The sequence below is a fragment of the Trachypithecus francoisi genome, unplaced genomic scaffold (assembly GCF_009764315.1).
Source record: "Trachypithecus francoisi isolate TF-2019V2 unplaced genomic scaffold, Tfra_2.0 Lachesis_group7, whole genome shotgun sequence".
In the NCBI taxonomy this organism is placed as follows: domain Eukaryota; kingdom Metazoa; phylum Chordata; class Mammalia; order Primates; family Cercopithecidae; genus Trachypithecus; species Trachypithecus francoisi.
Genome location: NW_022681472.1, coordinates 74,301,402 through 74,315,687, shown reverse-complemented (window position 1 = coordinate 74,315,687; position 14,286 = coordinate 74,301,402). Strand labels below are relative to the sequence as shown.

General features: G+C 39.9%; 1 protein-coding gene across 10 annotated transcripts in view; it reads left to right on the top strand.

Moving 5' to 3' along the window:
- The window catches only part of ENPP2 (ectonucleotide pyrophosphatase/phosphodiesterase 2), a 131,474-nt gene that overhangs the window by 110,462 nt on the left and 6,726 nt on the right, over positions 1-14,286 (top strand). For 5 of the 10 annotated variants that reach the window (XM_033202467.1, XM_033202466.1, XM_033202470.1 and 2 more), the window contains 5 exons: positions 5,781-5,855; positions 7,190-7,326; positions 8,992-9,127; positions 10,113-10,190; positions 13,503-13,635. In XM_033202467.1, the coding sequence (XP_033058358.1) occupies positions 5,781-5,855; positions 7,190-7,326; positions 8,992-9,127; positions 10,113-10,190; positions 13,503-13,635 (559 nt within the window). The remainder of the gene's footprint in view (positions 1-5,780; positions 5,856-7,189; positions 7,327-8,991; positions 9,128-10,112; positions 10,191-13,502; positions 13,636-14,286) is intronic. The other 5 variants (XM_033202469.1, XM_033202468.1, XM_033202471.1 and 2 more) reach the window with 1 other exon arrangement.

Sequence of the window (14,286 nt, the reverse complement as noted above, 5' to 3'; positions counted from 1 at the left end):
GACATCTTCTTAGTGAATCACTGACTCTCAGGGCTATAAGGAGGGATATAGTTAGTAAGGTTACATCTCCATTGCTCTGCTCCAAGTGGAACATGAGTTTCTTACTTACATCACTGAAGTGTCTTTTTCTACCACTGGAGCTTAAAGTTTATGTATTTTCATGGAAACAAACCCTCGTGGATTCGTTCAGCAAGCATTTGTTGAATACTGACACTGGGCTGGCACTGGTTACTCTGATGCAACTGTACCACTTTTAGTTTCTAATTCATGGCTTCAAAGTGGTGGCATAAGATATTAAGGGGAAATCTAGAATAGCCCAGGCTACTCTAAATCTGCTCATAGCCTAGTGGCAACAGCCTTTAATGATACAAGAGCATCTTCAAAAGTATTTGTCTTATTATGTGCAATGCATTTCCTTGCTTAGATGCTGGAATGTGTATAAACCTCAATGCTCTTTCTCCTGTTGCTCTTTCTCTATCTCTTTGTCTCTTGGGCTTTGTCTCCTTTTGGGCTCTATCTTGGTCATTTCTTCAGTGGCAAAGGGACGTTTACTTGGTCTGAGTTCTTTCTGACCTTTATGATGTTTCCTGTGTTATAAATTTGGCCTCCCATTTAAAATATTCAGTGTCTGCCCTACTGGAGGAGATCTTTGTGAATGTGAACACCATGTGTGTGAGCACATGTGTGTTATGTTCAGGGGAATTGCTTCCCCTTTCTAGGTACCTTTGAATACGTATCAAGGCTTTTAAAGTAGTTTGTAAACCTAAACTTCTATATAGCTGTAAAGTTGTACTATTTTTATTATTAGTTTTTTAAAACACAGATGTAAGTAGTTGATATTTTTCAGAATAGGTCATGTGCTATACACGCTTCACCTGTAACATTTATATGTGACTGTTTTAATGTCATATGCTGTAAAATCACTCATTCATCTGTACAAAATACGTGAGTAAAAGCTGAACGTTCCAATAGTGAAACAATTACGGGGATATCTGTGATAAAAAAAGAGGTGTATTAAACTAATATTGGGCAATATTTTGCTATAAATATTTAAACTGTTATGGAATCAAATCCTTTGCTAAAATAAAGAGAAAGAAAAATGTAATCCTCAAAAATGGCGATCTATGCTGCTTGCCAAACTTTAATATTTCTAGATATGTGGTAGACTTCAGATCTTAATTGTGTGCCTGTTGTTATTTCTGGATCTCATATACCTTATGTCTTGGCAGACTTTCCATGCAGCAAAAACTCATTTCCTTGTGGCATGGAATCCATGGATGAATGAATGAATGAAAAGAAAATTTAAAAAATCTCTTGTAGCAAGCAATTCTGGCACTATAGCCAAGTATAATTTTCACTGCAAGAATAATTGCACCATTTATTTTCACCTTAGTCTTTTCTCTATTTACATTGCTGTAAAAAACTGTCACATTTTCTTAGGTTAGCACTCACCATCATCTTTGTGAAAAAGGAATTAAAAATAATTTTAACACCTATGTATACTTGGCTCCTTATCACACACAATGAGAAGTCAGTTTGGATAGGAAAATGACTTAAACACAGCTGGACCCAGTGGCTCACACCTGTAATCCCAGGACTTTGGGAGGCTGAGGTGGGCGGATCACCTGAGGTCAAGAGTTCAAAACCAACCTCACCAATATGGTGAAACTCCGTCTCTACGAAAATTACAAAGATTAGCTGGGCATCGTGGCATCCACCTGTAACCCCAGCTACCAAGGAGACTGAGGCAGGAGAATCGCTTGAACCCAGGAGGTGGAGGTTGCAGTGAGTCGAGATCTCGCCTTTGCCCTCCAGCCTGGGCAACAAAAGCGAAACTCTATTTCAAAAAAGAAAAAGAAAATTGACTTAAACACTAGTAATTCTTGTTAACTTTAAAGCAGAGTCCTGAATATGGCTACAGGGGGAGCATCTTCTTTAGCTCTTGTCAATTCCGGAATGTTTCTCATTTGTGTTATTTCTTTGGAGATATTTGTTGTTCTAGAGAAAGAAGGAGATAGCACTCGTGTTTCTGAGTGTCTGTGTCTGCGTGTGTTATCTGTGTGTTTTTGGGAATACTTGGAAGAAATCAATACATAGTAATTGTTCATTATTTATAGTAGAATTCATGATGGATCTGATGGTAGATTGAATTTTAACAACTTTTACCTAGCAATATTCTTTGCCAGTATTGAGGTAGAGCACATACCCTTTACTAAACAGTACAACTGCATCTGCTACAACTGCAGCTACTTTGAGTTATGAGACTAAACAAGGCACTTTACATATTTTGCCTGTAAACAGTGCAACATTCCAGGGAGATATAAAGCTTTGGGAGATTAAGTTACAGAGTACCAGAACTATAAAGAGCTGAGATTAGATTTGAACGCAGTTTTATAGGGCACTGAAGCCCATGTGCTTTCATCTGAAAATGCTTCTTATTCTAAGAGTGGGAAGAAAGGGAATATGTCAAAAGGAAATTTTGTTTTTCATGTACATTTTGTAGCCTGAGTAGAGAGACTTTTTGCTCAACAAAAAATTTGTATATCAAAGTTTGGAAGTTGCTTCTGAAATACTAGACGCTTTGACAGAAACTACTGTCCTCATTAGCTTCTCAGTGGGCATCACTCGGGCAGGGCTCACGCCTGGGAGTAGTTGGATCTTCATTCCCATATACTCTCCATAAAATAACCCAGCAGCCAGCACCCAACTGGAGACCACCCAAAAGGCCAAGCAGAAGAATAATGGCCCAGGAGGATGGAGGCCTAGGATTCTAGTGCTGCTATGCAGCTGAATTATTTTGTGCAAATCATAAACCTCCAGTTCCTTCATCAGTAAGCTGGAGATGATACTATTGATCTGCCCAGTGTACCTTTCAGGGTAACATTAGACAGGTCATACGTAGAAAGCCAAGATTTTAAAAAGTACTTATTAACTTATCAACAAGTGTTTGCCAGGTGGATATTATGTGATTGGCATTGTTGGAGATGGAAGATACAGTGGTGAGTAAAACAGATGAAGTCCCTGTCCTCATAAAGTTATTGTTCTGTTGTAGGATTTATCTAGTTGATACATTACAGCATAATGTTTTCAAGGTTGGGGTAAGAAAGAACAGGGCACTAAAGAGAGGCCTGGAATCAAATCTCAGAGGAGGTTGAAATGGCAGCAAATGATAATAGGCACTTGTGAGGCAAAGGAGAAAGTATGCAGGAAAAGGAAAGATCTTGGGTAGAGATTTTGTGGTAAGATTTAAGAGCACATTATTGTGGGAGTGAATGTTTTAAAAAAACAAAAAAAGGAGAGATTTTCATGTGGCTCTCAAGACAGCCTGCTCATCTGTGGGAATCTGAATCAGGAAGCTGAGGAGGGAAAAGGAACACAAACTCCAGCCTCTATGACCCAAATTTGGAAGACAAAAAGAATGAGTGCTGGGGAAGTCCACACCACTTAAAAAGATTGGCCTCACAGTATTTTGCCAAGTGTGGTATCTGGAGGAGAACCTTGGCGTGTACCAAAACTGCCAAAGACACTATTGTAAACAGGGAACTGGGGTGTGGAATGAAGGCTTGGTCTGGAATTCCATGACAGGCATTCCCAGCCTGGGAAGACCAGGTTATACTAGATCCACGTCAAGAAATCCCGGGAACATATTGCAAAAGCAGAGGCTTGCAGGCTAGTCTCCAGGGTTGCTGGTCTCGAGATAAAGATCTCAATGTATGCTGAGAACAAGATTCAAGTACATTTTGTGGCCTGAGTAGAGAGACTTCTGGCTCAACAAAAATGCAATGGGTGGCTCCCTCAAGATGTCATAAAGACTAGGAATGACTCTGAACCTGTGATTCTTTGATACTTAACTGAAAAAATAAAATCTAAATTTTGATTCTGGACCTTAAAATGTGTGTTTCTTACTGCAGAGATTATCTCCTCCTCTTTCTTAGATGAAACTATTAAGCTCCAGGAAGACCCAAGTAGATTTTTTGGGTCATTGGAGACCTTGGATGGATTTTTAGGAGGCTGTAAAAACCACTGTATTTTTTCCCCTTATTATGCTATTTTTGCTCAGTAATAATTGAGAAAAAGGCAGTCAGATAGTGATACTTTTGTGTTACAGCTGTGTGCCAAAACTTGCAGTTATGACAATAGCTTGGAAGATATGGAGCTATGGAACCCAAATTTCTTCCTTCCTTTCTTTCTTTTTTTTTTTTTTTTTTGAGACAGAGAGTCTTGCACTGTCACCCAGGCTGGAGTGCAGTGGCACAATCTTGGCTCACTGCAACCTCCACCTCCCAGGTTCAAGCAATTCTGCCCCAGCCTCCCAAGTAGCTGGGATTACAGGTGCGTGCCACCACGCCTGGCTAATTTTTGTATTTTCAGTAGACACAGGGTTTCACCATGTTGGCCAGGCTGGTCTCAAACTCCTGACCTCAGGTGATCCACCCAACTCAGCCTCCCAAAGTGCTAGACTTACAGGTGTGAGCCACTGCACCTGGCCAGAACCCAAATTTCTGAAGCAAGTTGAATCTATATATGTAGAGCACTAGAGTGAGTAGAGATGGAGAAGCTTTATTGAGGAAAGTTTTCAGGAGAAAATGAATCTGTTTTTTTTTTTTTGAGACAGAGCCTCGCTCTGTCACCCAGGCTGGAGTGCAGTGGCACAACCTTGGCTCATTGCATCCTCCGCCTCCTGGGTTCAAGCGATTCTCCTGTCTCAGACTTCCAGGTAGCTGGGATTACAGGTGCGTGCCACCGTGCCTGGCTAATTTTTGTATTTTTAGTAGAGACAGGGTTTTGCCATGTTGGCCAGCTAGTCTCAAACTCCTGGCCTTAGGCAATCCACCCGCCTTGGCCTCCCAAAGTGCTGTGATTACAGACATGAGCCACTATGCCCAGCAGAGAAAATGAATCTTAAGATATCTCTACCCGTCTTGGCCCCCTCGTCCTTTCCTCTTCATGTCTCTTCCACGAGCGCTGAATATTTGTCATACAGTTTTGAAAGTGAAAAGGGACACTATTAACAATCATACTAGGGCAACAGGCATAAAATTGGAACATGGGGCCAGCCTGGTTTAACTTCATATGCTTCATAAAGGACTTTATTGATGCCACCTCCACCCCATTTCCAGTATTCGTCATCCTCTGCTTTCCCATCACACTCTGTAACTATCTTTGATATGGTGCAGACCACATGGCATCTATTATTTGTGCCATGTTTGTCTCTCCCATTGAGTTGTGAACTCTTTGAGGGTAAGAGATCTATCTTAATCATCTTTGCCCAGTACCTCCGTTCTACAACCCAAGGTCTGGCACAACCAAGGTCTGGCACAACAAAGGTGCTCAATGTTTGATGATGAAGAATAATGGATAAATTTGAAAGGAGACAGGTGACAGACTGGGCAAAGACTGGAGAAGTTATTTCTGGTAGAGAGAAAGGAAATAGCATATATGATAGTGTAATGTTGCTAACAACAATTGTGAAGAGAGTGTTGCAAATATATTAGCCTTTGTGGAATACAGTGTTATGTTGACTGCTTAGAAATGAGGAGAATTTAGAGGAAGAGCCAGAATTAGTGGAGACTATAGATTGTCTAAGAGTCTTGTTTGGTGGTTGCTCTAGGGATGGGTATTGCATATGGGAACATGGCTGCTATTTTGTTGTCCCCTAATGGGATAGATTAGATGCCAAGCTTGAATTTGAGTTTGGAGGACTGTGTATGGTAACCATGAAAACTTAAATGATAAAAAGAGAATAGCTTCTTAAAGAATTTTGATACTTCTGCTTCCAGCTGAAACCAGGAAATTCAGAGGCAGCAGAAATGAAAACAAGGAAAACATTAATGGAAATTTTGAACCTAGAAAAGGTTTGGTTTGAGTTTTGAAGGAAAGTCTGGGTTGTTTTACTGCCCCTAAGTATTACTGTTATGATTTGCTGGCGTTTTATTTGTTTATTATATTTCATTTATTTAATATTGTCAGATTATGTTCTAATCCTTAGGGGTGGGTCCCCAAATTTGGCAGCTTAACTAAGGCTTCTACATTTACTGCAATGCTGGAGCAGCCAAACTACCCAGAACAGGCTTGTGTTGTAATAGTGTGGGCCGCTTTGTCTCAAATTCGCAGTTCTACTTGGGAGGGTCTTGCAAAGTATTCTACAAAGAGTTTTCTCCATTACTTGCATAGAATGGTAAGACTTTAATTAAAGCAACATGTATACATTATTTAATAAGTGTTTTTCAGAACTGATTTTCTCTAGTAGAAAAAGTAGTACAAGAATTTTTTAAAAAATTTATCATTAAGGAATTGTGAATTGCCTAAGCCTCAATCTCTAAATATTTTGGTCTGTAGGGCCCCAAATTTCCAAGAATCTATGGAAGTTTTGACTTTAGCCTATCCAAAGTGGGCAGATCAAGCTCCAGGTATTTATTGCAGAGTGTGGAATGAAGATTTGTATACTGAACTCTCATCTCGTCTTCTGCAAAGAGTGAAGCTTCAGACCTTTTTTCCTAAGAAGAGAGCTTTCCTTTGGAGGTCTGAATCTGCACTGGGGGTCTTAACTGAGTTCTTTGGTAACTGATGAACTTCCCTCTTCTGTACTTAGAAGACCCTCTTGAATGCCCACTTGTTTTATCTATACATGTTCCTTTAAGTCCTTACCTAAAGAGTTTTCCTCTGTATGACAAAGCTGCTTACTTTAAATGCTCATTACTACTCACTTTTTGTGCTGAAGGAATGCATCTTTGAGTTGCAGTATGCATATAATGATCAACGTGTGCCTTCTTCTTAATTAAATCATTGATGAACCCGATAAGCCTCTTCAGGGGTCAAAATTAATTCTACAAAAATCCAATCCTATTGGCTTTCCATGCAGCTGAATCATTTCAAAATGTATTATATAATGTTTCCTTTCTGTTCAGATTGCAAATTTGAACTAAAATTTCGTTCAACTAAAAAAAGCATTACCTAAATACAGCATTTACATTATGGTTTTGATAACTGTAAGGCTTGACCCATGCTTAGGTGATCAGATAAACCACAAAAATGTTAGGAAAACTAACGATTAAATTAAGGAGAAGGTGCTATATTATTAATAAGTAAGCTAGCACATTTTAGGGAACTTGACTCTTCCAGTATTTCTTTAACGTTTGATGTAAAATTTAATACACATCTAACACAGTTTATTTTTTTTCTTTCTTAGAGAGACATCTCCTCTACGGGCGGCCTGCAGTGCTTTATCGAACTAGATATGATATCTTATATCACACTGACTTTGAAAGTGGTTATAGTGAAATATTCCTAATGCCACTTTGGACATCATATACTGTTTCCAAACAGGTCGTTGAGAACATTGGATTTTATATTCTTTATTTTATTACATTCCTCATGTTAATACAATGATTTCTTGCTTAACAGAATTTTGTCTTAGAAAATATTTTATTTTTTCTTAATGAGAGAAATCTTATGTTGGATTTATTGTAAGATATTTTGAATTAGTCTTTATTCCATGTTCCGGCAATTCCATGGGAATATGTTAAACATTGAAGGGAGATCACTAATTATTTTATTTTCTCTTACTCTGCCTAAGTCATTGCCCAATAGTTACGGAAACCGCCAAGGTTTGTTTATTTATTTTAATAGACCTTATTTTTTAAGAGCATATTTTATTTCCCAGCAAGATTGAGTGGAAAGTGCAGAGTTCCCACATACCCACCCACCCCCCTCCAACCTCCCCGACTATCAGCATCTGGTCTTTTTTTTTTTTTTTTTTTTTTTAATTTTTTTGAGACCGGCTCTTGCTATGTCTCCCAGGCTGGAGTGCAGTGGCAGGATCTTAGCTCACTGCAACCTCCGCCTCCTGGGTTCAAGCGATTCTCCTGTCTCAGTCTCCCAAGTAGCTGGAGTTACAGATGCACACCACCACACCTGGCTAATTTTTGTATTTTTAGTAGAGATGGGGTTTTCCATGTTGGTCAGGCTGGTCTCAAACTCCTGACCTCAGGTGATCTGTCTACCTTGGCGTCTCAAAGTGCTGGGACAGTGCAATAGTCTTTTTAGAGTGCTGAAAGAAAAAGCCAGAAAAACAGAATTCTAGACCATCAAGAATTTTTTTTTTTTGGAGACAATCTCGCTCTGTCACCCAGGCTGGAGTGCAATGGTTTGATCTTGGCTCATTGCAACCTCTGCCTCCAAGGTGCAAGCACTTGTCCTGCCTCAGCCTCCTGCGTAGCTGGGATTACAGGTGTGTGCCACCACGCCTGGCTACTTTTTGTATTTTTTAGTAGAGACAAAGTTTCACCATGTTGGCCAGGCTGGTCTTGAACTTCTGCCCTCAGGTGATCCTCCCACCTCAGCCTCCCAAAGTGCTGGGATTATAGGCGTGAGCCACCACGCTTGGCCCTGGTTTGTTTTTTAATAAAAGTTTTATGTTGGGGGTTTCAGTTTTGATGAAGATGAGATAAATAGGTATATATCAGGAATTAGAAAATGTTGCTTGACAGTTGAGGCATATTTTAAATTTTTTAATACAAAGGAGGAGAACACTTCTACTGCCCCAAACACAATTTGTGGTTTATTTGTACTGTGTACACATATGTATGTTTTTGTACATTCTATACACACACAAATACATACAGATACATAGTCTATTTAGAAGAGATATGTCTATATTGTTTCTAAGAGTGTTATTTTATAAGTTATCTTCGATGAGATTCTATTTATTATTTCAACAGTGGGATTTCTGCTTTATGTTCTGCTTTCTATATTGTTTTACGTAAGACTTTGATAAAGAGACTTCTGTTGATTAAAAAAAGTTTGAAAATTTGTGACTTACTGTACTTAAAACTAAGGACTTTTAAAAAGAAGTCAGACTATCAAATATAAAAACTTTAAAAAGGAGTCAGACTATCAGAATACAAGCTGTAGGAGAAGCCAGAGGGGTTTTGATTTCGGCTGTTCATAACAGAGCCACGGCATTGCTGAGTGCCTCTGACTCCCGTGCAGGCTGAGGTTTCTGGCGTTCCTGACCATCTGACCAGTTGCGTCCGGCCTGATGTCCGTGTTTCTCCAAGTTTCAGTCAGAACTGTCTGGCCTACAAAAATGATAAGCAGATGTCCTATGGATTCCTCTTTCCTCCTTGTAAGTTACAGAGTATCAAGATCTGATGCCTTTAGAGGGATGTCACATTGTGCAATCTTGGTATTTAGAATTTCTGTGGCTTGGGTTTTCTTCAAGAGAGGGTGCTCAAAAGATTATACAAATGAACTTTTATGGGATCCTTCCAAAATCAGCCGAAAAGTGACTCGCTTTCAAAAAATCTAATTCTCCAGGGCAATTCTAATGTGCAAGGGAATCTTCTGTGTCCCGCCTTACATTATTAAGTGAGACTCTGAAAAGGAAACAGTGAATCATTAAGACACCAGTCCTTTATGTAATACTGTAGAGGGGATCTCTTAAGATTACCTGAGGCCAGGCGTGAGCCACCACTGAAATCCCAACGTAATCCCAGCACTTTGGGAGGCCGAGGTGGGAGGATTGCTTGAGTCCAGGAGTCCAAGATGAGCCTGGACAACATAGCAAGACCTTGTCTCTACAAAAAATTTAAAAATTAGCTGAGCTGGTGGCACACACCAGTAGTCCCTGATACTGTGGAAGTTGAGGTGGGAGGATCCCTTAAATCTGGGAGATTGAGGCTACAGTGAGCTGTGATCAGGCCACTGCACTTCACCCTGGGTGACAGAGCAAGATTCCATATTAAAAAAAAAAAAATCTGAAGCCCTTAAACCATCTCTCATTATCTTGATGATTTTTTTTTAAGTCTAAATGGCACTGATGAAATCAAGGAGTTATTTTACGTAATGTTGGTAGATTCAAGAAGTAGATAGTAAGAAAAAAACATTGTAAATGGCTTTTGGGAGAGAGCGATTGAGTGAAGAAGAGACTGAGTGGGAGGGGAGTAAGGAGATGTTGTATAAAGCAGTTAGGAGTAGGAATAAAAGAGTAGATTCATTTCTTCATGTTGTTTGGACCATTTAAGAAAATTATCGCCCCCCTCCCCCGCCCTTTTCTTAACTGATGTCGATTTTGGTAAGCAATGTATACTATTTGTTTTCCTAATGTTTAGATCTGAGCTCTTCACCTGAGGCTAAATATGATGCATTCCTTGTAACCAATATGGTTCCAATGTATCCTGCTTTCAAACGTAAGTCCAATATTCACCTAATACACTGCTATTTATGAAAATAAATATTTCTAAATTTACCCCTTACTTTTTCTACCTCTGTTAATTTTAATAAGAATACTTTTCATGTGTTTAACCTTTATAATTTTTGAGGACCTTTCATGTAAACTTTCTACTGTTGATCCAAAATTTGAATCTGTGAAGAAGGTTGGCTGGTAGTTTATCCCTGGTTTATAATTAAGAAATTGATATCACAGAAAGTGACCACAGGTCATGCGTGGCAGAAGCTGAACTAACTCAAGTTTGTGTTTTTCTTCTCATCTGGTTGTTATTTTTATTTCAATGCTTATTATTTTAATGGTTAAAAAGGATCTTCACTATATTCTGAAGGCCACTTGATATTTAACAGCATCTATATTTATTTGTGAGCATTACAGTAAAAGCCAGTAGTACCTCTTCCTCTTGGGGTGATGACACATTCTGAATGTTGGCCCTGAAACCCAGCAAGAGCCGAAAGGGTCTTCTGAATCATCAGAGTGTTTATTTCAGATGATTTTAGTCCTGTACCAATTATTTTATTTGAACATTTGTAATTTCTTTGTACCTGACATAAATATTTCCTGATGCTAGTGAAGTCAAGAATTGTATAGGCACAATGAGCTCGGGCCCAAAAAACCAAGTTCCTGGAGTGTGACCACAGGCTGTGTGATCATAGAAATGTCATTAAACCTCTCATTTGTAAAATTAAGAGAGATAATTGCATGACCTCTAAGATTTATATGGATTTCTGACTTAATTATCCAATGGCAAAAGCACTGCATTTTTTGTTTCTGTTAAATATTCATCTGTGTCTCCATCCATCATTCATCCATCCATCCATCCATCCATCCATCCACCCATCCTTTTATCTATCCATGTGTTCAAAGATAGAGTAAGCATTATGAAGTAGCTTTTACCACCTTTCGGTACATTTGCAGTGAACGGAACTTACATCGTTGTGGGAAAGGTAGGAAAAGGAAGCACCTCTATGTGCTTCCACTTGATGGAGGAGGTTCAGGCTGTGTTACAGATCTCTCCAGGCTGAAAGGGAGTCTCAAAATAGGGATGGGTGATTGCGGAGTGTCAGCTACAGTGGCAGCCCTCCGCAGCTTAACATTGGTGAAAAGGGCCACACGGTTTAGAGAAGAAAATGTTTATTTGATGTCCTAGTGAGTAAATGAAGGTTTATTCAAAGATAGAATTTATTGCTTATGAGTGAAAAATTAAAGTATGCTTTTAAAAGGTTTCTTGGTTTATTCTCAGACCCAATTGAGAAGCATTTCAGAAACTCACATAGTTACATTTATCACAATATTACACAGAATGCAGCTTCATTTAATTTCCACAAATCAGGGTTCCCTGGATTTCTTTATTCTTTACTGATGTGTTTTTTTGACCAAATGGAAATGGTAATCAAGGCGACACACGGTACCACCCTGAGGCTGGTGTGGAAAAGGCCTTTCACAGAGAGCTTGCTGTTCTTCACGAGGGGCTGGTTTTTTCACATGCCACATTTCTGCGGGCCTGGACTTTTGACTGTTCTCATTGTTGTTTCTTTCCTTCTCTCCCTCTCCATTTTTTCTTAATGCTTAAGTTAACATTTGAAGTAACCTTTCTTACTGTCTGGCTTCTTTCTCGACTGCAAATAATTATCTGAGGTATTTTGGCTCTTGTGGGCTGCTCTGCCTTTCAGAGTTTCAGAAGGCATGAAGAGCAATGGAATCACTATAAGAAGGATGGCCAGGTGCTTTTTAATAAGGGGAGGGAAGAGGGGTTAACAGCCAGAAGCTCATGACAGCCATGTTGAAGACAGCATGGCGAATTTGATCTAATATTTCAGAACCAACCCATTGCTTGCCTGTCCTGTCTTCTGTTATTCTCTCGTTTTTCTCCGTTTCCATTCTGCCCCTCTTGTTGGCCATTATGGAAATTAGAGGCAGAGGGGACGAGGCAGTTCTCTGCAGGGGATGACCGTGAAAGTGAGAAATGAATTATAGAGGAGAAAGCAGACATGCACAGATCAGGTAATGTTTTTCAGACAAAGGAGAGAGCAAGTGCAAAAGCTTAGCCTGAAATAAGTTTGGCAGAGTTAGGGGACAGGAAGAAAGCCTTGTGCGTGATAGGGAAAGGGGTAGGAAGTAGAGTCACAGAGGTAGGCAAAGACCATGGTGGGGAGTTGGGATTTCGTTCTAATTACAATGAAAAATAATCTGGAGTGTTGGATATGGGTGGGGTGTGTGTGTGTTTGTGTGTGCATGTGCAAGAGAAAGAGACAATCTGACTTATGAAAGGATCCATCCGTCTACGATATGGGGGAATGGGCTACAAGGTACAAGGGAAGTCAGTGTTTCACAGGGAGCCCAGGGAGTAGTCTTTTGTGGTGTGATAGTTCACTTCAGAGAGGATGGTAAGTTAGACCAGGATAGAGCAGAGAAAAGATGAGAGGTGGTCAGATTTGGGATAATTGGGATGTACTTTGGTGACACCACTGACAGGAATTGTTCACATGTGTCTATAGCAAGGAGAGAAAGCAAGGATGACTCTTAGGCTTTTGGCCCAAACACCTGGGTGAGTGCCAGAGCCATTGATTATAATAGAGAAGGTGAGGGTTGGGGCAGGATTAGGAAGGAACATTAAGAATTCTGTTTGGATAATATTTTGCTTGACATGAATATTAGGTATTCCAGTGCATTAGGAGGTAGGTGGTTGGATAACATGTCTGGAGCTCCAGGAAAGGTCAGGGGTAAAGCTTAAACCTGGAAACTAGCATATTGTATTCCAGTGCATTAGGAGGTAGGTGGTTGGATAACATGTCTGGAGCTCCAGGAAAGGTCAGGGGTAAAGCTTAAACCTGGAAACTAGCATATTGATGAGATATGAAGGACGAGAAGAAAGAGTAAGGCCTTATTTTCACTACTCTGAAATACCCTGCTTCCTCTTTTCACATTCTGTTCCCTCTGCCTGGCATGTTCTGCCTGGGAAACACCATCTACTTATTCACGCTTCAGATCTCAGCTTGGGAGCCGCTTCATCTGGGAATCCTTTCCTGACTTTCGGACTAGGTTAAACTCCCCTACCATTGTTTCGTAGCTCTACATTGTTCCCTTTGCTGGTTTGTAAATGACACACACACTGGTAATGACATAAAATTGATTCGTCTCATGAATCACGACAGCTCTCTTGTCTCTTGGCTCATGACATTTGGCTCGTAGCCTGCATCCTAGAGAGAATTTGGCCAGAGTAAGGAGTTTTCTTCATGAAGAATTGATTTTTGGAGTTTTTGTCTTTGCACAGGGGTCTGGAATTATTTCCAAAGGGTATTGGTGAAGAAGTATGCTTCCGAAAGAAACGGAGTTAATGTGATAAGTGGGCCAATCTTCGACTATGACTATGATGGCTTACATGACACAGAGGACAAAATAAAACAGTAAGCCTTTCATTTCTACTCAGTGTGTGAGTCTTAAGTCTCAAGATCTCACTCAAGAAGTTTTCCAAATATTCATGTACTAGAGAAGAGATGACACCCATTCAATTTTTTGAATTTTTCAATTCTTTTTTTTTGAGATGATGTCTTGCTCTGTTGCTCAGGCTGGATTGCAGTGGTGTGATCTCTCTTGGCTCACTGTAACCTCCGCCTCCTGGGTTCAAGTGATTCTTCTGCCTCAGCCTCCTGAGTAACTGGGATTACAGGCATGCACCACCACATCCAGCTAATTTTTGCATTTTTGGCAGAGACAGGGTTTCACCATGTTGGCCAGGCTGGTCTTAAACTCCTGACCTCAAGTGATCTACCCGCCTTGGCCTCCCAAAGTTCTGGGATTGCAGGCGTGAACCACTGCGCCTAGTCTGAATTTTTCAATTCTTTTGATTAAATGGGCATTGCTGGTTGGAATGGAATTTTGGGTTTTGTGGTAAATAAATGTACTTTTTTGTTCTATGAAAAAAATGTATCAAAAGATTTAATTTTATTTAGTCATTTCTTCCACAGCTCTTCAATGAGAAGATGACCATTCCCACTTGTCTTCATTATTTGGGTGGGACTTAAGAATCCCTTAGATTTTCTGAGTCAGTACCTCTC